The sequence below is a fragment of the Chiroxiphia lanceolata genome, chromosome 9 (assembly GCF_009829145.1).
Source record: "Chiroxiphia lanceolata isolate bChiLan1 chromosome 9, bChiLan1.pri, whole genome shotgun sequence".
NCBI classification, from domain to species: domain Eukaryota; kingdom Metazoa; phylum Chordata; class Aves; order Passeriformes; family Pipridae; genus Chiroxiphia; species Chiroxiphia lanceolata.
Window position 1 is genome coordinate 2,887,313 of NC_045645.1, and position 24,480 is coordinate 2,911,792.

Sequence of the window (24,480 nt, forward strand, 5' to 3'; positions counted from 1 at the left end):
ACTGCAAACCATCTGGACAATGTGAAATTGTGCATAAACATCAGCTTAAAAATGTAATAGCATGTTCACTTCAGGATAGATGTGGGGAATGAATAAGCCACATCTAACCCCAATTTCTTGGGCTTCTTTGATGTCTGTGCCTCACAAATGTGAGATGTGGCACTGACTGGATGCCCCAAGCCACCAAGATGTGACACTCCTGGCTGCAGCTCAGATTTCAGATGTTCAGACCCAATAACTCAACATCAGAAGGGGCAAAGTGCTACAGAGAGGTAGCAAGAAACAAAGACCAGGCTCCCCCCATCTGCACAAGCCACCTCCAACATGGAGAAGAGCCAGCAGTGTCCCAGAGCAGGTGTATTCCTTCACAGAGAGTCCACTTGGGGACATTCAGAGAGACCCAAATGTACCTTCCCCAGCCCTTAGTACATGTTGCTACACACTTAGGGGGAGGAAAGCTATTTGTACTGCTGTGTCCTAGGTAAAAGTGAGACATTCTGAAGGGAATGGAAACATCAATAAACCCACTTCAACAAGGATAACAGGTCTGGAAAACTTGACAGATCTTGCTGAAGAAAATGCCAGCCAGAAAAAAACCCCAAACAAACAAACAACAACTCGGAAAGAAGTTTTCCAGTCAGACTGACCAGGTTTGAAGGATGCTAACCAGCATTTTTGCAAGAGTATTTCACTAGGTTTTTGCTCAGACTTTTCTCTCTGAAGAATTACTTCGGAAATGGAGAAGCAGGGCTTGCTGAGATCCATATGTTGCGCTGAGAAGAGATGTAACTGAGCATTTTCCACAAGACTGGGCAGGGCAATCTGTCCTCAAAGGGCATATTTACAGGAAATCATCAAAGATAAATTTGTGGTTTCCATGTTCCTGATTGGGGCAGATGATTGCTACTCCAGGTCCTCAGGTTTCCTGCTGTTTTCAATACTTTGCACTTTAAACTGTCTTACAAATGACTTTGGTCTTTTTCTTTTATTTATTTATTAAAAAACACTTCCATCCATTTAACTAGTTGATGCTTTCACAGTCCTTTGAAGTTGTAAAGTACTGCAAATTTAGAAACTGTTCTTAATAATCGTTTGGACAAATGGATCCAGAAAATTGCGTATTGATGGAAGGAGTTTATGTTCTTTGCAGTCAAATATTTCCTCACTCGTTTCATGCAAAATTGCTTGGCCAAACAGATTTTCCCAAGGCTCTCTCAATAATGAATGTAACTTTCTTTTGTTTCTGGCTCTTCTCCGAACCCATCAGGAAAGGGTAAAGCATAATGACATAGGTCTGTTGCCTCCTGTAACCCTCTGGGACTGTTTTCTCTAATGCAATTGTTTGAAAATCAGCAGTTTTCTGCCAGGAAATAAAATAAGCCATTTTCCTTCCAAGCAACACTGAAAAAACCTGACACCACAGAGCCTGCTCACTCATGCAACATTAATTTTTAAAAGAATCAATTTTGTAATCTTTCAATTATGGTTTATTATAATGATAATAATCACTGTGAAATAAGGTTTTTTTACCACTGCCAGTGCTGGTGACTGTCATCAAACCACTTTCAGCAACGCTGAAAACACCTGGACTAATAAACCAGGCATTATTTATTTATGCTTTAGTTTTACTTATTTAGAAATGTATTAAACATCAATTCCCCTAGCAGTTGGTGATGTTACAAAAACTAAAAGCAAACATATTATATCTGTAGCACATAAAGACCTAAAAATCACTGCCAGGCTGGTTATCTTGTACTGTTATAATTGAAAAGTGCTTACAAAAAACCCAGAAAAAAACACATGGACCTCACACACCCCTCACATATCCAGAGCTACATACCTGTGTGACAGGGAACATGCATTGTTCATACAGCAGGTCATGCCAGGGCTTAGCATTTAACAGCAGGAGCACAACGGGTTTATATTATGCTCACATTTTACAATAAAAATTGTACAGAAAAATCACTTGGTTTCTGATCAAAATCTGAGCTCCCTGCTGTTTTAATTCCTGTAACCAACAATCATCAATAAATAATCATGCACAGCTTCTATGTCCCACTGTGATATTTTGTTTTTGTTTTAAGAACTGGATGTACTGAGCTGAGATCTGCAATTCCAGACCAGACTTTCAGGTGTTCTGCTCCAGGATTCAAGTGAATGAGGAAGCACAAGGGCAAGGGCAAGGGCACAGAGGGGAGAGCCGTTCTTCATCAGATAACTTGCAGGTTTCTGGGCTGTTTTAAAACAGCTGTGCTGAAAACAGGACGTGTGTTGGAGGCAATATGTTTCACAATAAAAGGATAAAAGGCTGAAAGAAGAAAGTTACATAGATGACATAGTCACAATGAGGCAGGAAATAAAGGAGGAAAAAATGTCCAAAAATATCAGTAAAAAACATCAGAGAAGGAAAAAAATATTTGAAGGAAAGCAAGAAACATGTAAAATTCAAGCAAGTATCCCATCAGAAAGAGTGTGGCCAGCAAGCCAAGAGAGGGGATCCTCCCCCTCTGCTTGGCCCTAGCAAGGCCACATCCAGAGCACAGTGTCCAGTTCTGGGCTCCTCAGTACAAGAAAGACAAGGAACTACTGGAGAGGGTCCACAAAGATGGTGAGGGATCTGGAGCACTTCTCTTATGAGGAGAGACTGTGGGAGCTGGGCCAGTTTAGTCTGGAGAAGAGAAGACTGAGAGGGGATCTCATTAATGCATATAAATATCTCAAAGGTGGGTGTCAAGGGGATGGTGCCAGACTCTTTTCAGTGGTGCCCAGTGACAGGACAAGGAGCAATGGCCATAAACTAAAACACAAGAAGTTTCACCTCAGCATGAGTGGAAGAACTCTTTACATCAAGGGTGGCAGAGCACAGGAACAGCTGCCAGGGCAGGTATGGAGTCTCCCTCTCTGGAGACCTTCAAAACCCACCCAGACGAGTTCCTGTGTCACCTGCTCCAGGTGCCCCTGCCTTGGCAGGGGGGTTGGACTGGATAATCTCCAGTGGTCCCTTCCAACCTAACAATTCTGTGACTCTGTGATTAAAGAGAAGTACAAATGAGGGGAAGAGTTTGTGACCAAAGCGCAGTGACCAAATTACAGCCTGTTTTGAGTTAGCTAATCCAAATGGGAGAGTCTGAGATAGGTGTAAGAGAAGGTAAAAGTCGAAATGCTTCCAGAATGCTTGGGGCCAGGCCTCAAGACTCACAGACGTATGCCTTTGTACTGAGCTTTCTGGCACGAAGAGAGACTCGATGGAACCAGGATCTGAACCTCCAACCTGTACACTGTGGCTCACAAAACTCAACCATCACTTAGGTCACTGGAACAGAAGATTAAACCCTACTTTGCAAATACATAAGATCTGTCATTCTCAAAGGAGACAATCCAGCATTCTGCACCAACCACTCAGTGGCCTCCGCACCCTTTTTTAAGTTTCCCACACCTGAGGCTGGAGATGCCGCAGCATCAGGCAAGAGCAGCTGGGAATGTGGTATGGAAGGTGGAAGTCTACAACTCTCCCTTGAGAGGAAAAGCTGTCTCCTGCTTGGGAGGAGGCGGCTGCCGTGGTGTCTGGCAGTGGTGAGGCGTTCTGGTTTCTCACAACCTTACCTCCCAGCCTGGAGCACTCTGGGTCCAGGGACATGAGGGCTGGAGGAATGGCAGAAGGCCAGTATTTCATTCATTCATACAGAAAGGTAAGTAATTTGTTTCTGAAATGCAGGCAATTAACATAAACTAATTAAATATCACCTATCAGACCAAAGACATTTTCTATCGATTCATTTCGGTGTAATACCTAGAAAAACTCAATGCAATTACATTTTTACTGGCCTAATTCATTCAACTTGCCTTCCTCATATCTTATTCTGTCTGGAATGAAATAGATTGATTATATAATTTCCATTCCAAGAGTTGACATTAAAGGTAACATCAACCAAATTCATTATGTTTAGAAAATATAAAGTATTAAAAATGGAGAAACAATCTTACCGGATCTTTAAAATCGTGTAGTCAGATCTGGATATAAAACCATCAAATGTCTCAATTCTAATTAGTTCCTGCCATTAAATAATTTAGGAGCTCTCTATGCTTCCTAAAACTACACTTTAACTTAGAGCTCATATATCCCACCATACAAAAGGAGACATTCTTTGTCAAACACTTTTTTTTCTGTTTTTTGCTGTTCCATCCTGGATCAATAGAAAGGAATTTTCTCTTGTGCCTGCAATGCTGTGGCTTGTAGACAACCTAACACAAATTGCACAGATGATAGATAATGTATACATTTGACATTTTCTCCCTAAAGAGAGACAGTATCCTACTGATGACAGTCAAGCTGCCTTCCATTCTCTACACTTCAAACTGGAAACTAAATTTTTTTAAATTTTTGTTCAATACAGTCGTGTTGCAAATTTGACTTGCTCTGAAAACTTAATTTCAAAAATGTTTTGTGTGAAGATGCTTTACCATTTGATTAAAAAGGAACTGTAACCCGGTTTTTAAACAGTATATTTTGAAGCAGACAGGAGAGTGGATACAAATTTTTACTGAAGCATTCCAATCTCCAATTTGTGCAAAATGTTCTTCTACAGAAGTGCAAAAGGACTGTAAATGTAGTAGACATAACCTTCCCTTTTCACTAGCTATTGACTTTATTCAAAGATAAACTAAAGCATAATGAGCCATTTCATTACCATTATATTTTAATGGTTACATTACAAGCAACAGAATACTTACATACTTCCACTCTCATATTGGTGGGCAATTATTTTGAAACTTTATATTATAATCTACCCACAAAGACTGATGTATTAATGCCACCATTCTAGTATAATGATGACCTGGTTTTGAAATCAGTATGAAAGCCTCAGGGAAAAATGTAAAGTAATAATGAAGAAAATATTATAATATATGCCACTCTCAGGCCTGGTACACAGACAGAAAAAGTTTAAGGAAAACATGTGGAGCTGCTCTTGCTACTGCTATCCTGAAACTGGCCAAATTTATATGACACCAGTGGTTATTATTTAAAAAAAAAAAAAGAAAATGAAAACTTTCAAGGGATACAAAATTAAAAGCTTGGAAGGGAAACTGGAACAAGCCTTCCTTCAATATATGTCTTCAAGTGCCATCCTAAACCATATCCAGTAATAGTGCCTGAAATACTCTTATTTCCCACTAATAAACACTGAACTGGCTTTAGTTACTCATCCATTCATCTCCACCTTCTAACCAAGCAAACCAGTGTAGCTTGGCAGGAAGTGATTAGACAGATCTAAGCAGTACATGAAGCTTGAAGATATCCTGGGGACATCCAATATAAAGTTAAATGAAGTTTCATATCCTCAAGGCACTCCACGAGCAAGACTCAAAATACCCCTAGGGGTGAGAAGGCCCCGGGATGTCATTGCAACTGAGAATCCCTGGCACAATCTGTACAGTGAGGCTGAAATCCAACTCTGTCAAACACTCTGCTTCCTGGCAGAGGAGGTGAAGGCAATTTAAGACCCTGAAATAAGCCCCAAGGAGTTAAGGACCACTGCTTTCTTCTACTCCAAATACAAAACATATTTCAGCAGTGTCATCACTTATATAAATCAGAGTAGCACAGAGAGAGAGAGCAAAAACCCACAGCCACCAAGCTCAGGCAAAGACACAATTCTCCCTTGATAAAGAAAAAGCAACACATGACAAACACCATCAATTTCTTAATGGACTAGAGGAAGGTGGGGAAAGAGTGCTAAAAGGGATGGACACACAGTAGGAAAACAAATAATACTTGAAAAAATTGAAACTGAAATTCTTCTTTTAGAAGAATACTGCTTTGCAGATACTCTTCAGATTTTCTTTCCCTAATATTTTGGTTGATTGTAAAATTTCAAGAGACTACCGCTAATTTCACGCACAAGGAAATGTTAGAACATCACCAAGTTTGGCTGAAAATAGGTTATAAAGCAGCAGAAATTTGTTCTGTTTTGCAGTTCCAGACCACTCCACCCCAAAATTAGCACTGTGTGAAGCTGAAATGCCTTCATAGTGAACATACCCATCCAAAAAGCCCTATGGGCATGAATTTCTGCACAGCATAGCTTCTGCTTTCCCCAGCGTCCTTTTCTCAGGGAAGGCAAGTTGTAAAAAGGGGATGAATATTCTCTGCCTCACAAAGGCATTTTGAGGCTTAAGTGATAACTGCCATATTTTCAGAAGTACTCTCATGGAAAATGTTTGGAACACTCTTTGGAGACAGGAGAACTAGCAACTCTAATGAATTTTCTTCACAAAAAATTCTGAAACAACATATGGAGAGCAAACTGAACACAGAGCACATATTTCTGACATTTATCTTTGTTTTTATTGCTAAGATAAAAGCATGCTGTTTGTTTTTCAGAATTTCATCTGTTGTCGCTTTCCTTCCTTTCTCTGACTTCTTCTACACTAGTGACATCATCTGCAGCAATTTTCAAATCTTTGCAGCAAATCCTGTGCTTTGAATGTTTTAATGAGTCATGTAGAGAATGTTATTATCTATGAAGTTTATGCCTCCCTTTTGTAATCAGTAGGACCAGAGCAGAGAGGATATGTGTGCTGGGATGACTTACTTTTGAAAGCAAAAACAGAGAAAAAGAAGCCTCCAAAGATCAGGACGGGGTACTAACAACAAACTTGCAAAGAACAAACATGGGCAGTAAGAAACCTTCTCTTGCAATTTGCATGTTTACTGAATACTAACTGCTCAGGTTATGAGATGAGTGGTGTCTCTGGTTCACTGAATGCTACCACAATCAGGAATTGCTTACAAAGTCTTGAAAATAGAACAGCTGAATTTGAACACCTGCATGAAAAAAGTACCCTTCACACCCAAACTAAGCCCCACGCTGGTAATATCTGAGATGTCACACAAACTGTTGGAAGACATAAGATTCAAGATTCATAATAAATCCCCACTGCTACAGTTATGTTTTTCCAGACTGTTACAACTTCCAAAACCCGCTGAAGATGTGAATCTCTGAGAAAAATTGTACATGCTGCTCTTGTGCATGTTACTCTCTAAATGCATGGCTGCCTCACAGTGAAGAGCTCAGAGAATTGAGTGTCACAGGAGCTGCACAGGATGTAGTCAGGGATTGTTTCTAAAGGCAGGTTGTAGCACATCCCAACAGTACACCATGTCCTCCAGGAAGCACAGCTGTGAATCCTGAGTTACCTTCAAAGACATGTGCTATAAATCCATGTGCACACACACATAGATAGAGAGACAGATAGATAGATATTTGTACAGTTTCCTGTTCTGAAATTGCAGCCTGAATTCTTTATGTGGGATCCATGACAACAGACACAGAAATAAAACAATGTACAACATCTGCTTTGTCTTCACATGGGTAATAACAGATATTAAAGATGTGCACAAGCAAGCACCTACAGTGAGTTCCAAATTAACTCAGTGAGTCAAAAAGTTCACCATCGTCCGTCGCCCTCCCCCCCCCGCCCCGTTTTCCTCTCATCTATGTCTGTGAGGTCACATAGGCTTGATTAATGGAAAATTAAATTTTCCTTCCTGAATTTGTTTACTAATTTTTCTACAGTTTAAGGCAAAATACTCCTACATCAATTCAGGATAAACTTTTTGTACTTTCAAACAGTTATTGTTTTGCTGTGTTGCCTACTTGTAAAAGCTTTGAGAAGACAATCTTTGCTAAGTATCTTTGAGATAGTTGAGACTAGTTCTCATACACCTTTTCTTATAAAAGTATTTTCTCATAAGTTTGACTAAAACAGCTGGACAGATGTGTAGGAACTCATCTCTATCTGAAGCAAGAAATCACTGTAGTGGTTTATTCCCTGAAGTCTCCTATAGTTGCTATCCTCACCTGAGCAGCAACTCTATATCACAAACCTCCTGGTGCATCTAATGCAGTTTGACTGTAGTATTGTCTTTTGCTAAACACTGTAAATACAGTTCAGTGCAGTTCAGGGAGCTTCCATTAGAAACCCCACAGTTACCAGTAACCAACAAGTATCATACTAAAGCAATAGCAACATTATGTTTATTTTCTAATCTATTTAATATATCTCACAGAAGCACTGCCGTGTCACAACTGGTAGTAAATATAAACTTCAATGGTAATCACTCTGTGTTCTTCAAGACAACTGTTTCAGCTGGTAGCAAGGTTGAGTTAAAAAAAAAAAAGATTAATTTCTTGATTAAAAAAAATTAGTTATATTCCTTCAAAATTTTAAGCTCCTTTAGGAAGATCAAGGTCTAGTTTACACATTGTGATCTGAAAAATCAAAAATGTTGAACTACAGAAGATGATCCAGTAAAGGTCCTATGAACACCAAAGGCTTCATCCAAAATCTGTGCTTCTGCTAATTTTTCCCTCCAAGACTTTTGCCTTTTGCAACCATGAAATATCCTCAGCAGCAGCAGCAAAACTGGAAGCAGTGCAGTACACAGTGGGTCACTGACTGACATCACCCTTTCAAAAGGTGTATGTTCATGGGATGTGAGAAAATTCAAAGCAGAATCCCATCTTACACAGTGCCAGTGCTCCTTCTGAGAGATATCAGCCACACTCTCAATCATGAAAGCTGCAGAATATTTAAAGGACAGGATGAAAAAGCTGTGCATGTAATTAGGACCATGCCAAACATTGTATAAGGATTTAACATATGGCTTGTCAGGAGCAGAAAACAGATTCAGGGTCACTTAAAGAATACATGATAAATTAAAATCAATAGATGTTGGATAAATTCAAAGAACACGTGAAAATGCTCAATGATAGAGTAGGGTCTGATATATTTCTCGTCTTAAATCATTAAGTGAAAAGAAATAATTCTATGGCTAAAGTCAGCAACCACCAGAGAATCAATAGGTCTCTAAGCCCACACCAATCTATATGCATCCACAGTTTTATTACAAAATAATAGCTAATATTGATATTTTTTAATAAAGTTTCACTTTACTATGTAATTAGTGTAATGTAGTAGGAGCTGTATTTCTTAACAGAAGTGCTGTGCTTTGTGCAGCATTTTCTGGCCTGTTAATAAAGAAGAGACTTCTTCTATTGAGTTCCATCTGCCTAATAGAGAAAAACGTTCATCTTAATTAGGAAAATCTTCATAAAGAATATAAATGCAGTTACTAATGGGCTGCAGGGAATCAATGTAGGACGCTCAGGAACAACTGGTGTTTTACCAGGAAATGGAAGAGTGAATATAAACCCCAAAAGAGTTGTTGGCCGTCTGGTGATTGACCACATATAGCAATAGATGTTGGGCTTTTAAGTGTTTTATAATGAAAAATCTATTTATTTCATTAAGGTTTCATGCTTTAGACCCTTGTTTTTTCAGGTAATAAAGCAGTCTGTGACAATGAAACTATTTAAACCCTCTGTGAATTAAGATCGACAAATTCATTAGCATTTTTTGAAGGAATTACTTTATAAAAAGAAAGAATGGAAGTGCCAAGCAATGGTTCAAGAAAGATCCATTATCAAGTACTTGAAAAATGGTCCCCATATGAAACACATATTTTTGGGTTTGCTGTGATGCTCAAGGACAGTTGAGAATATTTTGCTGACTTTATTGGTGCAGCAGTAGATACCACATCACCATGATAAAGACTATAGCAAAATGTAAACTACAATTCATTTTTGGCCTTAAAAATGTTTCAATGGTCATTATACATTTCCTCTGTCAGTCTGAAATTTCCTTCCAAGAGTTCTGTCATTTAAAAACAACGATATTCCCTAGTTCTTTTACTCATCCCAGAAATTCTATTTTCCTTTTTGAAAAAGCACATTAATACAAAGCGCTGATCCAAGTACCAAAATAACTCTGAGCCAGGCTCAGTGTCAATGTTCACAGCTTCCCAATTGAAAACTGCTTTCTGCAACTTTTAACTAACACTAGCCAAGATTTCGTATTTCCTCTGAATAGTTTTGATAGAGAAACCAATATGTAAGTAAGCGAGTGCACAAGTGAAAATATCATTATTATAATATTTCATTCAAGCCAACAACCAGAAAGATGGCATAAAACTCTGATCTTCTGGATACTGACAGCTTTACTACCTCAATTCACAGAGAATATCACCAAACAATAGAAGTTACAGCTACTTGAGCCTCAGAGAATGTAATTTCATTTATTTATTTTACTGACATTTTTGCTAGACTATAGCTTCATGTAGATTAGTCAGACACATGAAAAACCACATATTAGCTAAGGTGAAACTGTGATGACTGCAGTTGTCTTCACCGTGTCAACCCAAAGTTTAGATTAATATAATTTCCTAGCTCTAAATGACAGAGATAAAATATAGATCTCGTATATCACCAAAGTAATAAATAATTAGTGAGCAGAACTGAGTAAAATAGCAGGTTGAGCACACCCCCAAATTTTGAATCTTGATGCAGAAGTCAGCGATCAGAATGATCCATCTTTCTGCTTGAATGATAAAACAGCTTCCTCACAACCTAACACAACCCAGCACCATCTGGCATGAACAGAGGAAACTAAGAACGACCTGAAGAGAAGCACAAAAGCAATTTAGTTTCTTCAGAATTGTCCATGATATTTACAAAAGTCTTTCAGAAACAGCCATTTCACTGCAAATGTGGCTCGGTGAACCTGCCTCCTGTAGGCAGGCGAGTGTAGCCAATAATCTCAAAAAAACCATTGTTGAATTGAACTGAATTGTTTGGGTATGGGATGGGTGTTGTCAGAGTTGAGTGTGTGTGGAAAGCCAGCTGTCTACCAAACTGGCTGGTTTTCAGAACATTATCTCACATCTCCTAACAGGAATTTTAGGAGCTCGGAACACATCTCCTCAGCAGAGCTCAGCAAGCTGATGCCTTAAGGTCCATCTGGTTTTTTTGATTTTCCTAATTTTTACAAGCTTTATAAGTAGTTATATAGTAGAAGTAGATTTAGAACCAGCAGTTTTTTTTACCCTTAGCATACTAACTACACACATTCCCCAACCCTATCACCCCATTTCATGCTCCCCATATCAATTATCCCCTGAATTCCAGTAGAAATGTTTGGTCTCTTGTCAAGGTAGGCCTATTTTGTTTAGAGAACACTTGTACCTTGGTCTAAACTGCAAAAGTACAGTCAAGAACTGGGTGAATATATGCCCCCTGTACTCTGAAGAAGATGATGATTGATGAAAAGGGGGTCTCGAAAAGCCCCTGGCCCCAATTCCCAAGGGGTGGACCGAGGCTTGATCAGGGCAAAAGCCACCAGGTGGAAACATCTGGGATTGGACAGACAGTATTATAAACTGTGACATCTGTACAGAGGGACATGTAATCTTTATGCCTAGGCACAAATTAAAAACCCTTTCCTTATCTCACCTCCAAAACTAATTTGCCTCAGAGTTTTTTTTCTCCCTGAATTTTCTTTAGGCAACAAAGCTCTTTTGCTAGTTACCTACAAGAAGAGTGGCTACAAATACCGAGTTGAGCTGTGCTTTGAGCAGTATCAGAACACTCGGTACTGGCTGGGTTTTTGGGGCTCGGTGTCCTCCACGTGCAGCGGGGCAGGAGTGGTCTGATCTCACCGTCGGCCCTGAGAGGGGACGTGGAGCTGAGCCACCAGAGGCACTGCTCGGTGGCACAGGGCTGAGTGGTCAGCCTTAGATGTCTGTAGTAAAACACAAATGGAGTCTGCAGTCTGGATAACGTTAGACTGCTTCACTGATATGAGCACAGATTTTTTTTAGCATTGCTTTTTGAAAGTGACTTTTAACGCAGACTGTTTTCTAAATGATCCTTAAAAGAAACTCCTTTCTTTCATCACCTTCACCTAAGGCAATAACATCCAGTAGCATTGATCTATTTGCTGCTAGTTTTCATTAATTTTACCCTCCCTAAGGGTGGTGCAGCTTTGGTGCCAGCTAATTAAAACCTATTTAGGGATGCTCAGTGCACTTTATCAGACCAGAATTAGCTTTGCTGCTTTAATGAAGACTACAGTTTTCTCTGTTATTACCAATTAAATGTTATTATACCATATTGAATTATATTTGTAATGCACGGCAAAGATATAGATGGCTTTAGAACCACTTATCTCAACTGAGGTACATACAAAGGTGCCACATTTAGGAATTATGTAATATTTCTTTAAATCCTTTCACTTGAGTCAATATATATAATACAACAAAACATTTCTGAAGAACTGGAAGAAGCTGCCAGCTTTATGTTTCTAGGGAAGTACCAAGTAAAATGCATTAATGAAAAATTTTGAATGTCTGGTAACGAATGTTATTTATGTACAATTATTCAAAGTGGATGAGCATTCACCACCTTGAACTCAAATGCTTCACTAACAAAGACTCTCAGAAAGAACATGTGTCCCCCACATTTCTAATGTGCATGCAAGGTTAACTATCCAGCGTGGATAGCCCATATCAGAGGGTATTTTGTACTGCTGTAGAATTAAAAAAATGCTTTGTAACAAAATACTCAACCTTGTTTGTCGGAAGTTATTTAGAGGCAATTCTTGTTTCTTCCATGCATCAGCAATAAAACATTGATCAATACCAAAGCTGTGGGTTGTGAACTTGCACCCAGTGAAGTCAGGAATAAATCCCTCTGCAGGACCAGAGCTTTTCTGCAGTAGAGAAGTGACTGCAGCACATACCTGTCAGCTGCTTCTCACAACACCCTTTAAAAACTTCAGCACTAGAAGGATGAAACTACTGAAAAGTCCCACTCATTACCTAAAAAGACTGTACTTCAAAGAATAGAAACAGAAAGCTCATTAAAGGCTCGACAGACTAGAAATCTGTTGCAATCTCAATACGCATTAGTACTATACACTGTATATAAAGACAGTATTTTAGGATTAAATTAAGATAGATGTGGTTGCAATCCACTCAGTACATTTTAAAATATGAGTTGAAATTGGCTTCCTTCCAGAATTTTTGCTGGGAACATGCTGAAACAGACCTCTGTTCAATCTAATATTCCAAACAAAGGTTGGTGTTTCTCTGAGGAGCCAAAGGAATATTTGGCTGAGGAACCTGAGTTTGCCTCGGCATCACAATAGCCTGGCACAATGCATGAAATTTTCATCACCCACAAATCTCTTGTGTTCTCCATTTACTGCTGCCACAAAGGCCACATCCGTCTAATAACCTCATGACCCACCCTAGAAACAGCAGACAGGTCCTGCAAATTGAGATGTTACAGAAAATGAAACAGTTTCCAAACTGAGGTCCCCGATTAGTAGGGAACTGCAGGATGCTTTCTTGAGATACAGAAGGTGTTGGCTGGTGACACACCAATCATTTCCCTTGTTTCTGGCTGACGAGAGCATTAAATGATGTTAAAGACATCACTAAGTATTTGATGTGGGAAAGCAGGGCTAAAAATGAAAGTTGCAAGTAGATACAAGGATTTTATCTGGTTGCCACTGTGAGAACTGGTGGGTTTTTCACAGTGTCAAAGGGATGCACACGCCATGTGATGTGGGCCATGAGGCAGGCTCATAAAAATTTACCACTGTTCACAAGGTGAAGCTTAAGGAGAAAGAACACGGGCCACTTTGACTTTAGGCTGCTTAAGAACTAAGTTATAAGCACTGGGAGAAGCGAAGTTCAATCTGCTTTTGACATGAAAAGAAGCATTTGTATTGTGTTAATTGCGCAACTATAACGCTTGAGATGTGTTAATTTGTTGAAGAGGAGTGGATTCGGCTGGAGATGAGGATACTTTGACATTGAATGATGAGATTTTTTCAAAGGAAAAATAGGAGATTTTTGTCAAGGGCTGGTCTCATAATAAGGATTTTGATAAAGTATTGTAAAGTCGCCGTGACCTGACTGACTCATAAATATAAACAAATTTATTTTTAGCAGTGAAGTAATGTGCCCATGATCATATTTATCTTGATTAATATGTAAACAGGATGACTTGGATTATTAAAGGTCAATTTTGAAGAATGGATCTTGTGTATTTCCTCTATTAGCCTCTTCATCAGTTTGTTCAATTAAACTAAAGAAGCCATGATAACCTTGACAACTTTATGACATATATGAGCTCCCTCTGACTCCAGAATCACAGCAGCAACATGTGCACATGGTGAAGAAGCTGAGGAGCAGGATCTTCCCTATGTTTCAAAGTTTAAAAAATAGCAAAAATCAACTGTAACCAAATTTTGACAGTTGAATAACAAAGTGAAACAAGTTTGAGAGAACAAGCTCTTCTACTTTAAAAGCCAGAAGTTCAGATTGCATTTAACTGTTTGTGAATATATTTTTAATTTGGTCAGAATAGCTGTAAGTTCTTCACAACCTCAAATTCATGACGCGTAAATTCAAAAATTAATATTAAGACACAGCAGTGATCTGAAAACTCCTTCCCAGTTAACTCAAGTGAGTGTGTGTGACAGGTGTTCTTCCCTGCCAAAACACAAATGATCTGAATTTTTGCAGCTCGGTTGCAAATTCCTGCTCTTTGTGGTCTTAATTCCACAAATCCAATTTTTACCTTGACCATGCCAGCCAATACAGTGGCCCTCCACCTCCATCTCTTACAGCCTCCACTTGAGCAGCATAAACGCAAATTCTTGGACATGGAAAATAGAATTTCAGTATAATTCTGGTAAAAACCTAAATCTATTACAGTATCACTGATAATCCATTTTCACCAAGAAAGAGAAATAATGTATAACCCTGAGGTCAGCGTTTGAAGAAAAGCTACAGCAACTCTCAACTGAGAAGAAATACAATATCCAGAATTATCGCAAGGTTGCGTATTTGGAAATGCTGTTTGTGTCGGATTATCCTCTTCAAATAAAATGTCAACTTAATCAATAGTAAATTGAGCTGAAAACAACACACAGCTTTGAAAACGTTTCAGGAAGATATCCAATTTTTGGGACTCAAGCCAACAGAAATGGAACGAACAGAAGGTAGCGTAGGTGGGGTAAATGGGGCCTAGCTGCTGCCTCATCAAGTGCTTATAACAGTCAAAACCATATAACAATCCATTAAAAATGTATCTGGGGACTCACTTAGTAGCTGGCATCCGGCATGGCCTTTTCTCGTATCTTTTGTCAAACACTGTAACTGTTCTTCACACTGAGGACTTACCGGTCTTTCCCTGTCTCCTCTTGAACACCGCGTCGCAGTAACTCATGCGCTTTTCCGTCGTCACGTAGATTTTGGCACTGGGGGCTGTCAACGGTTTTCTCAGCATGTTGTACACGATGCCATTCCCATCCTTCCTCATGTTTCGAAAAGGTCCCCAGATCACGTAAACGGTGCTGTTGGTTTCTTTGAAAAAGTACTCGGGGTTCTTGAGCAGGAGAGGCACGCTGGTGTGAGAGACCACTCTGATGGTCGTCCTTTTCCCAACGTCTTCTGTAGCTTCGTGGAGCGTTGTTCATCCTCCATATGCAGGAGGATTGTATCTCGGCCCCCCTTTGGCCAGCCATCTGTCCAGGTTTGAAACGGCACAGAGGCACAGTCAGCTGTAAAGGGGAAGACGGAAACAAAAACTAATGGCAAGTGTAATCTTGAAACATGAAGACTGAAATTCAGTTAATAGAAAGGCAGGTACAGTACAACAAATTGATAGCAATGCTTCTCTTTCAAAAAGAAAAAAATACACCAAACCCACAATCCCCAAGTGGTAGAGCTGCTAGAAAACTCTACCACTACAAAGCTCTGAATGCAAACCTTTCTAGTGAAATAGGCAGATCCAATCTTTGCCTTTGTTCTCCACCTTGAAAAGTCAACTATACAAATAATCATTCCTTTTTCCCTCTAAATGTTACTCTTTCCACTAAAAAACCCAAGGAAATAAAGGAGCAGCAGAAAACAATACTTAGATCAATGTCTTGTCTTTTAACAAGGTGTTGTCAACAATAGGAAAAGAAAACGACTGAAAAAGTAATGCTGGAAATTTAACTGTACACTGACTGTCTTTCTGTGTCTGAATGAATAGTTCCAAAATTTGTGACAGAAGTCAAAAGATTTAGATGTATATCTAAAAAGCACTCTTGTAGTATGGAAATCCTGCAGTTGGAAAGGACATGTAGACAGAGAAATATGCTGTTCTCTCCAGAGCGTGGTTATGACCCATGAAAAATGAGAGGCAGATGGACTGGTGACACGTGAACTAGGAACTTAATCCTGGGAAAATTGAAGTCAAAGACAGTATTTCCTGACCATGTTCTAGGGTGCTATTTCTCCAGAACGAATTGAAAATAGGAAAAAATTATCTAACAGAGATATAGGGACTTATCTGATGTTCCATTTGTCAAAGCATAAAGAGTAATTTCTTTTTTTTTTTTTTGGTTCTTTGGTACCCGTAGACTAAAAGGAAATGCCCTGTATTTAAACTGGATTGTATGAGAAGTTCAGTCAGAAATCTAAATCAAATGAAAACTAAATCCATCAAAAAAACCCACAGAAGATCATTCAGGCCAGAGATTACCTACAATTTTTTGTATGGTCACAGACTTCATCCTCTGTCATACTCGCAGCTGGGAGCCAGTGAATTCAGTTTAATACTTTTAGGAATAATTCCCTTCACGTTCTTCGAACATTTAGTCTGACAGAATCCTGGGTGCTTTTCTGATCAGACTTGTGGTTATTTCTCTTCACAATCACACCTCATTTAGCTGCTGTGGATGAATATCCTGGCTACATTTGACCGCTATAACCTTAGGACGTGGTTGCTGACAAAACATCAAATTCTTTGATAAGGAGGCGTAATATAAGGACAGGAGATAAACACCTGAAGCGACTCAAACTGTAACAGCTAAAATATCTCATCTTTGGGTGACAAATATTGTGCTGAACTAAGATGCATCCTGCAAGACTTCTGCAATAAACCTCACAATTTCAAAGCTTTGATTTCTTTATTGTAATTGATTCAGTTTCTCCATGTGAATGGTTCATGAAAACATTCTTTCCTCATTTCAATAGCTAAAGATTCCTGATAGCATGCAAAAGCATTGGCAACGTTTCCTTCGCAGAACACCATGCAGGTTTTTTCAGCTGTTGTAGTTTTAGAGCGCTGTCCTGCACAGTTCTCTGACAGCAGGGATGAAATCCCAGGAGATGCAGCTGAACACAAGAGTCTTTCTGTTTACTGCTTATTTACAGACATTCTCTCTAAGATACATTATGAGGACATGGCTGGGTGACCTAAACAAATCCATGAGCATAACTCATATCCTAACACGAAGTGAATTGTTAAAGTCCCAGTAGATTAATTTATAGGTTTCAGGGTGAACTTTCTAACTAACAAATGCTGAATATGAAACTGCTAGACAGGAAAAGCCAATTTGGTCAAGAATCTGGTTCCATTCAAATTTGTCTCAACCTCACCACTGGTTTGCTTTTTTTCCCAAAAAAATTCTTCCTTCTCCGTTACAATGGAGCTGCTCTCTTAAATTTGGAATTGTTTTTTTCTGACCTTAGTTAGAAATGCACTGCACATTTTCTATTCACTGAGTGTAACTGTTCTGCTCGAATAAACTGAGTACACTCACTCCTGCAATTGTCTCCCTGGTTTTCTAGCTCTTTTGTTGTGATTCATTTATCTTGTTCCAATTTATAAAGTGCTTTCATAATACTGAATGCCTGCACTAGGTCAACATACAATCTGTTCTTCTTCAACAGAGGCAGAGGCTTACCCCCTCCCAGCCCTATCTCAGAATAAATATCTTTTACAATGTAGAAAGATTTTACATGTCTCAATATGCATATTTCCCAACAGACCCCTGAGAGAGTTAGGAGACTGACTGGTACCTGTGACAGATATTCCACTGACTCCAGAATCATCCACTGACTTCATCATCTTTTTGCATCATCTTCCTCAACATATGAGAAAACACACACCAATATTCTTTCACTGAACTCCTTGTGGACATAGGCCAGCAGCTGGTGGCATTGGTTTGTGTCTCATGGACAAAAGGGGCAGTTCCAGTAATCCACAAAAATCCACATACAATAACTTTCTCATTTTCCTCATTTAACACAATATTCCTGTTTGTTACTACAACCCAGCTCAGTTATGGGTGTCATATCACCTTTAAGACTCAAAAACTTCTCAAATGTAGCTACTCTGTCAGGTGGCTCCCCCAGGAGCCATTCAGGCACAGGGATTTTTGTGCCTGAGGGGCTGGATAGGTGAAGTCCCTAGGTAGGTGCTGATGCTGCTTCTGTTACTGAACTAGGACACAGCTGACAGCTCCCTATGATCCTTGAGGAGCTGGAGTGATGCTATTTCCCCCTCACCTCATACTCTGGAGTTCTACATACCTCACACCCTTTTCCCATATGTCAATTTTTGGCAGCCAGGTTGCTCATGATAGCCCTAACCTGCATGAAAAACTACCACTTTTCCATTTAACTTGCTGTATTTTTTGTATTAATGATGAACAGAAGCAGAGAGACGATTCTTACACAGAATGCAGAGAGAAGGAAACTGGAAAAATGGAGAAAAAGTGCCTTCTTGGTGATCTGTTTTGCAATTAACAGCAACTGTTTAGAGGTGTCTGCGTCACAAACACCAGGGTAGCAATTAAACACTAACTCAGCAGCAGCCTTATCAGATAAACCAAAAATGAGTCTGGCAGGCAGTCCAGGCTGCCCTCTCATCTGTAGAGATGGTTTGGCAGCAACAGGATTGATACAGATTGGCAGGACCCTACGGAAACCTGTGCTGTTTGTTTATGGTCTCTGGACCGAGAACGTCAATTCAGGGCTTAACTTTCACAAGATCTTTATTCACTCGCATCACAGATATATGAGTTAAAGAAAAAAAAACGTAGAGAACCATTCACCTTTTGCTCTCTTTTCATGTACTTAGACATTATTTCACCTCTACACACCACAGAGCTATTATTGCTGCTGGAAAATTATTCATTTTGTTGCTGACCAGGAGGATGTAGAAGTCCTCAGTAGAGGAGCCGGGCATGATTCTGACAAATTGTCCCATCTTTTGCCTGAATGAGACATTGTAACTGTTGAGGAACGCTTATATTTTAATCAGTAAAGAAAATGAAATGTCTGACCTTTCCATTTCCTGTGCAAGCTTTTAGACAATAGAAAAGATAATTAAAACTGTGAATTAGAACTTGCAAAACAGTGCCATTTTTCTAGCAAAGAGAAATAGCTGTGTAATAAAGGTCACTTATCAAACAGTTCTAGTTATTAAATCTTTGCATTTAGCAATGAAGTGGCTTCACAGAATCAAAGGTCAAATCATTAAATAACAAAATCAGCCAGAATTAGAAAAGGTCACAAGCAAATCTAACTTAAGTAGGTCACAAAACATGATTCTCTTCTACGTAGGATTTCAATATTTGGAAAATTGCTTACTTGCCCAGTTTGAAACAACTCCCCCACCATTTCATATGTCTCCACCAAGAGATCGAAATTCCAGCTACAGGACCATTTGTTTGGGTGGGTTTCCCCATGGAACAGATCCTGGATCACCAAGTTTCTCCACCACAGACCTGCAGGTCTGCTGAAATCCCCCGTTGAGGTCTCTCAGGCCAGGTCTCTCAATCACTTGGCCAAGACTTCAGCTCAAGTCAGTGGAGTTCAATAAAACAGTGCCCTGACAGACCAGCTCCAGTCTCAGCAGAGACTGTCAGATTTACTCTTCAGCTGGACCAAATCCAGCTCAGGACCTATGCAGATGGAGTTCCACTAATAAAGCTTAATTTCTCCTGTGACTTAGCACTGTAGGCCAGTGGTGCACTGGAGAGCTCACTCCAACCACCAACTCTGTTCCATTCTGAATCCCACAACTAATCACACAGAGAGTCAGGAAACTCAGACTAAACTTTCCCAATTGTTACTTTAACAATATCATTGTAATTCTGTAAATTGGACGCAATGCCCATTCACTACATAATGAGGCAATTATTAGCAGCTTGCCACATATTAATTTGCTCCTTTAATGTTGAAACAAATGAGATCTTTTCTTATAATCATCCTATTTGAGTGAATTCTAACAAAGCCGATTGAACAAAGCTCCAGAGAGACTTTCTTTATTTCAGTGCCATTTATTCTTCCACTCTTCTTGGATGTCTTCGGAGTTTTAGAGGATACAACATTTATAATGATGCCATTAGGGAATAGATTTTGCCTTTATTCTTCTTGATGTTCTTCTGAGGTCTTTGAAATGAAAGGTACAAGAGAGGCATTAACCGTCTGGCGTTGTTTTTATTGCTTTGCTCTACTTTACAAGCAAAAAATGTATTTTAATTTTTCCTGTGTTTCAGTGATTAAACAAGCTGGTTTTATCTACACTTACTCACTTTCTTCAGACCCCTGACTGGGAGAAAAGACTTGCCAGGCTTCTCCAACACAAAATTCAGCACATTTAAAGAAAAGAAAGACAGTGCTTGTATGTTCACCCAGCAAGAGCTATCAATTTAATATGGCACTGTATATAAATCACCTTATATTACTAACATCAAGCAGTAAAAATAAAAATGATAAAAAACCACAGTCTTATTACCCTGAGTTTGTGGTTGTTCCCCTTTCCCTTCCATGGTAGTATTGTGGGGTTTTTTATCTTCAGCAGTTGATTTTGGTCCTAGCCCTCAGCTTCACATCCCAGCAAACATCTCTGTCTTCATAAAATTTAATGTTAAGATTTCATAAAGATTTTAACATTTTGACATTATTTTGAAATAAGCACTACATCAACATGCATCCCATTTCCAAATAAATAGAATATGATGTGTCTCTTCATAAGACTGTTCCTGAGACTCAAGTGCTTGGGATATTTTATTTAGATGAATGTCACTGATATGTACATGACTGCTGGCAGGAAGTTTTTATTTAAATTGAATGAATTGGAAGGGAATGCATAGGAGGCACTTAATGGGACTAATCCTACAGTAAGAGACTGAATAAACAACCATGGTTGAAATTCTTTCTATATACACTGATCCAATTGTTACAGAACTGTCGTTTGATTTGCAGCTCCTTAAAGGGGCTGTACCAGCCTTTTGCTTGAACAAGTATCTTATCAGGTTTCCTGATGTCAGTGCTGAAGAGAAAGAAGAACAAAGGAAGCTCAGACTTTGGGCAGAGGTTGAAACTTGCATGCCAGAGTCGCCTACCCCATGTAAACTTTCAAGTAGCAAGTGTATTTTTAAAACAGTTTAGTTTTCCTTCTCATGGAAAAGAAAAAAAAACAACCCAACCCCACAAACTCAAACCTTCCAAACACGAATCACAGTGCAAAGTGATGCAGTGTCATCTTTCTCACTTAAGACAGCTCCAGACAACTCCATGCCAGCTCCCACCTCTTTCCAGATACAGCACAGCAAATGCTCACCAGAATGTTGTTGCTTTTGCTGCTGCTACTGGGGACAGTACAGGCAGCTTTGAAATAAAGCAAGAATCAAGTACACCTCATGCTATTGAGAGCTGAAAAATGAATGCCTCAAATATAAGTGAGAAAACTCTGAGTAGAAACAGAGTCAAATACATGACCTATAAAGAACAAACTCTTTTTTTGTATTTTCTTCTATTCTAATATAAGGCAAAAATTGAAAAGTTAAAGATAACACCCCTCATGACAATCCCATAAAACAAAATTTGAGTAAAACCAGTTCCACCTTCATCAAAATATTTTAACTATTTTTCAAAAATAACATTTAAATAATTTTCTAAAATGGAATTAAAATGTTCCTTCAATTGAACACTTTTCTGTATTACGAAAAGGTGAAAGAATGGTAGTTCACATTAATTTCCAGCTGAAACTTTACAAAAACTGACACCTTTCAAATAAGCCTACACCAGTATTTTCTTCTGGAATAATAAACTGTGGAAAGACTCCTGATAGCTCTACTGGTAAAAAAAAAAAAAAAAAAAAAAAAAAGACTCAAAAATAGAAAGGTGGCAAGGAGTAAATAAAGAACAGGAGAAATTGCTCTGTCTCTACATGGAGGGTTAATGGAGGAAGGGAGCTGCCAAATTCGGTGCTTCAAGTACAACAGAAGGACCCAGGCAAGGCAGAGCACTGGAGGAGGGATGGTCAACAGGGACTTTGGGCACTGAGAGAGCGGCAGGTGAAGAAAGTTTTGCCCTAAGGCATTTCCTGTCCTGTGTGTGCCCTCTCAGTCAATAGAAGATGCACTTATTAACAGGAATATGTCACAAAAGGAGAAGGAAATTAACTGAAACAGATTACCAAAAGAGAAGAGGGACAGAAAACACTTCAGAAAACCTATGAAAAGGTAGAATCCAGTTTAGTGTTTAAAAGAGACACGTGTAAGGGGAAAGAGGAGTTGAGAAAAAGTAAATATTGATATATAGCCAGGAAGATAAACCAGGAGCCTTGGGAAAGAAATCTAGCAAAAGAGAAGAACCAAATCACCTAAACATGCTTGTTAAGTTATAACTGTTGTGAAGAAAGCTTCATCAGACATGTCAATCGGATAACTCAGGATTAGGCAGAGGGAATAGCTTTTTTCATTGACACTGCAACTGCCCGAGCAGAAAACAGATGGAAATGGATACTTCACTCCTGGATTTAATACTATAGCTTGTAGGTAACCAGAAACCCTGACATCTGTAGGCACAGGATGTCTACAGTTTCAGATCCACTGAATATTCTTTGGCACATAAAAGTAGAGTATTCTTTGGCATATAAAAAAAAAACCAGCATAAAAATACAAGTAGGCCCAGGAACATATGTGGAAATGCTCATGTGAAACACCGTTGAGGATTGAATTGTTATGGAAGAGAGGCAAACCCCATCATGCACACCCCATACGGCAAGGTCACAAGGTAGGCACTAAAACAGCATTCACCCTGAAAAACAGTGTGTGAAAAATTAATTTCACAGCTGTTCAAACTGGGAAATCAAACTAACTACACTAGTTCTAGAGTATTCTTAACTTCACCCCAGAGGTTTAGTGGATGACCATAAATAACCAGAGTGTTTTCTGACACTCCATCTATTACCCATTTACAAATATACAGGCTTTAAATATCATGACTGTGTAATAGTTCAAAAGCTGGGAATTCTTCCAACCAAATACTGCTTGCTGAATGCTCAATCCAATAAATCATTTATCTTGACATCCACCACATTGCTCACTTGCCCTCGTTACCACATGATGACTCTTGAATTTTGAGCACAAAAGTTACTGGAAAACACAATATAAACCAGACACTGTCCATCAACATCATAAACAACTCAGAGCACAACACAATCACCTGATGCTAACTATGGCATCCCTTCTAGCACTCCATTGCAAAACTGTATTTGCAAGAGTATATTTGCCACCAGCAAAACACATCCCTGATTCAGCAAATTATCGGTATCATAATGTCTAGTTTTACTTTATCTTCTACAATTCTCTGTTATATTGCATTTCTTTTCTGGTTTTGCATTTGGCAATAAGATAAAAATAGTTCCTTCTCTATACAGGCATATTTGCTCAGCAAACAATACGAAACACAAGGAGGTAAATGTCACTTACAACTCAAGGAGACATAAAAGGGAGGAATGCCCTGTTAACACATGGGTTGAATAGCCAATGAATCTCAGTACAAAAGGACAAAACCAATTTCTTACATCCAATACCGTGTGTGGCAGCAGAGCAGAGGTAAAGTAACACGTAATCCTTCCTTACAGAGTGGACTTCAGAGTGACATCCTTGAAAGCAACCAAGGCCAAAAGGCCTCTCTCCAGAAAAACTGCTTTTAATTTGCAAGTAATAATAAGTATCTGTGCAAAAAAAATTACAGAATTCTCACTATGAAGCTGCCTACCATAAGACTATGTCTAAAGAATTCTCTGTCACGTACGCACAACATCGATTACTCCAACCACTGACTTAATTTGTATTTATTATAAATACCCACAGATGGCGGGTAAAGTATATAATGTATACAGCAGATTTGTTCCAAGTTTGCTTTCTCTAATAACCTCCTATTATCAGCACTCACCATTAATCATGGATCATTATCTAGGAACTTATTGGCTGAATCACAGATGCGGAATGCCTGTTAGGCCTCTAATCTAAAATGTTTGAAAAAAAATTGGACTCTCAAATAAATTAAGGGACTTCTAGTATGAAGTGCACGTCTTATTTCAGGTCAATTTATTTGGATTTGATATGGAGAAATTATATTAAGGTAAGTAGCAAAAACTGTCAGAAAAACTACCTTGTGTACTCTCCCTCTCTTTTTTCCCATGAAAATCCACCTAACAGGCTGGAAGCTTAACCTCTAATTTATTTCAGTTCCATGCTGTCTAGACCTATTATTTAATTTTGTCTCTCTTGGTGGTCTATCTGTCAAATTATTTGTATGCATGGAAGGAAAGTGATAAGCTAAAATGCTAATTATCCATTTTTCTGAAATAAAAAAAAAATAATATCCATGCCAGGAATAACAATAAGGTTTAGTACAATAGCATTAAAAACAGTGGCATTTTCATTTGACAAAATATCTTAAGAAGCTTTCTAAGTCTGGTGTTTTTAATT

The 24,480-nt window shown here is 38.9% G+C and overlaps 1 protein-coding gene across 1 annotated transcript in view; it reads right to left on the reverse strand.

Moving 5' to 3' along the window:
* ST6GALNAC3 (ST6 N-acetylgalactosaminide alpha-2,6-sialyltransferase 3) overlaps nt 1–24,480 on the reverse strand; it is a 209,982-nt gene that overhangs the window by 53,708 nt on the left and 131,794 nt on the right. The window contains 2 exon segments of the mRNA XM_032696869.1: nt 15,095–15,366; nt 15,368–15,483. Of these exon segments, the coding sequence (XP_032552760.1) occupies nt 15,095–15,366; nt 15,368–15,483 (388 nt within the window).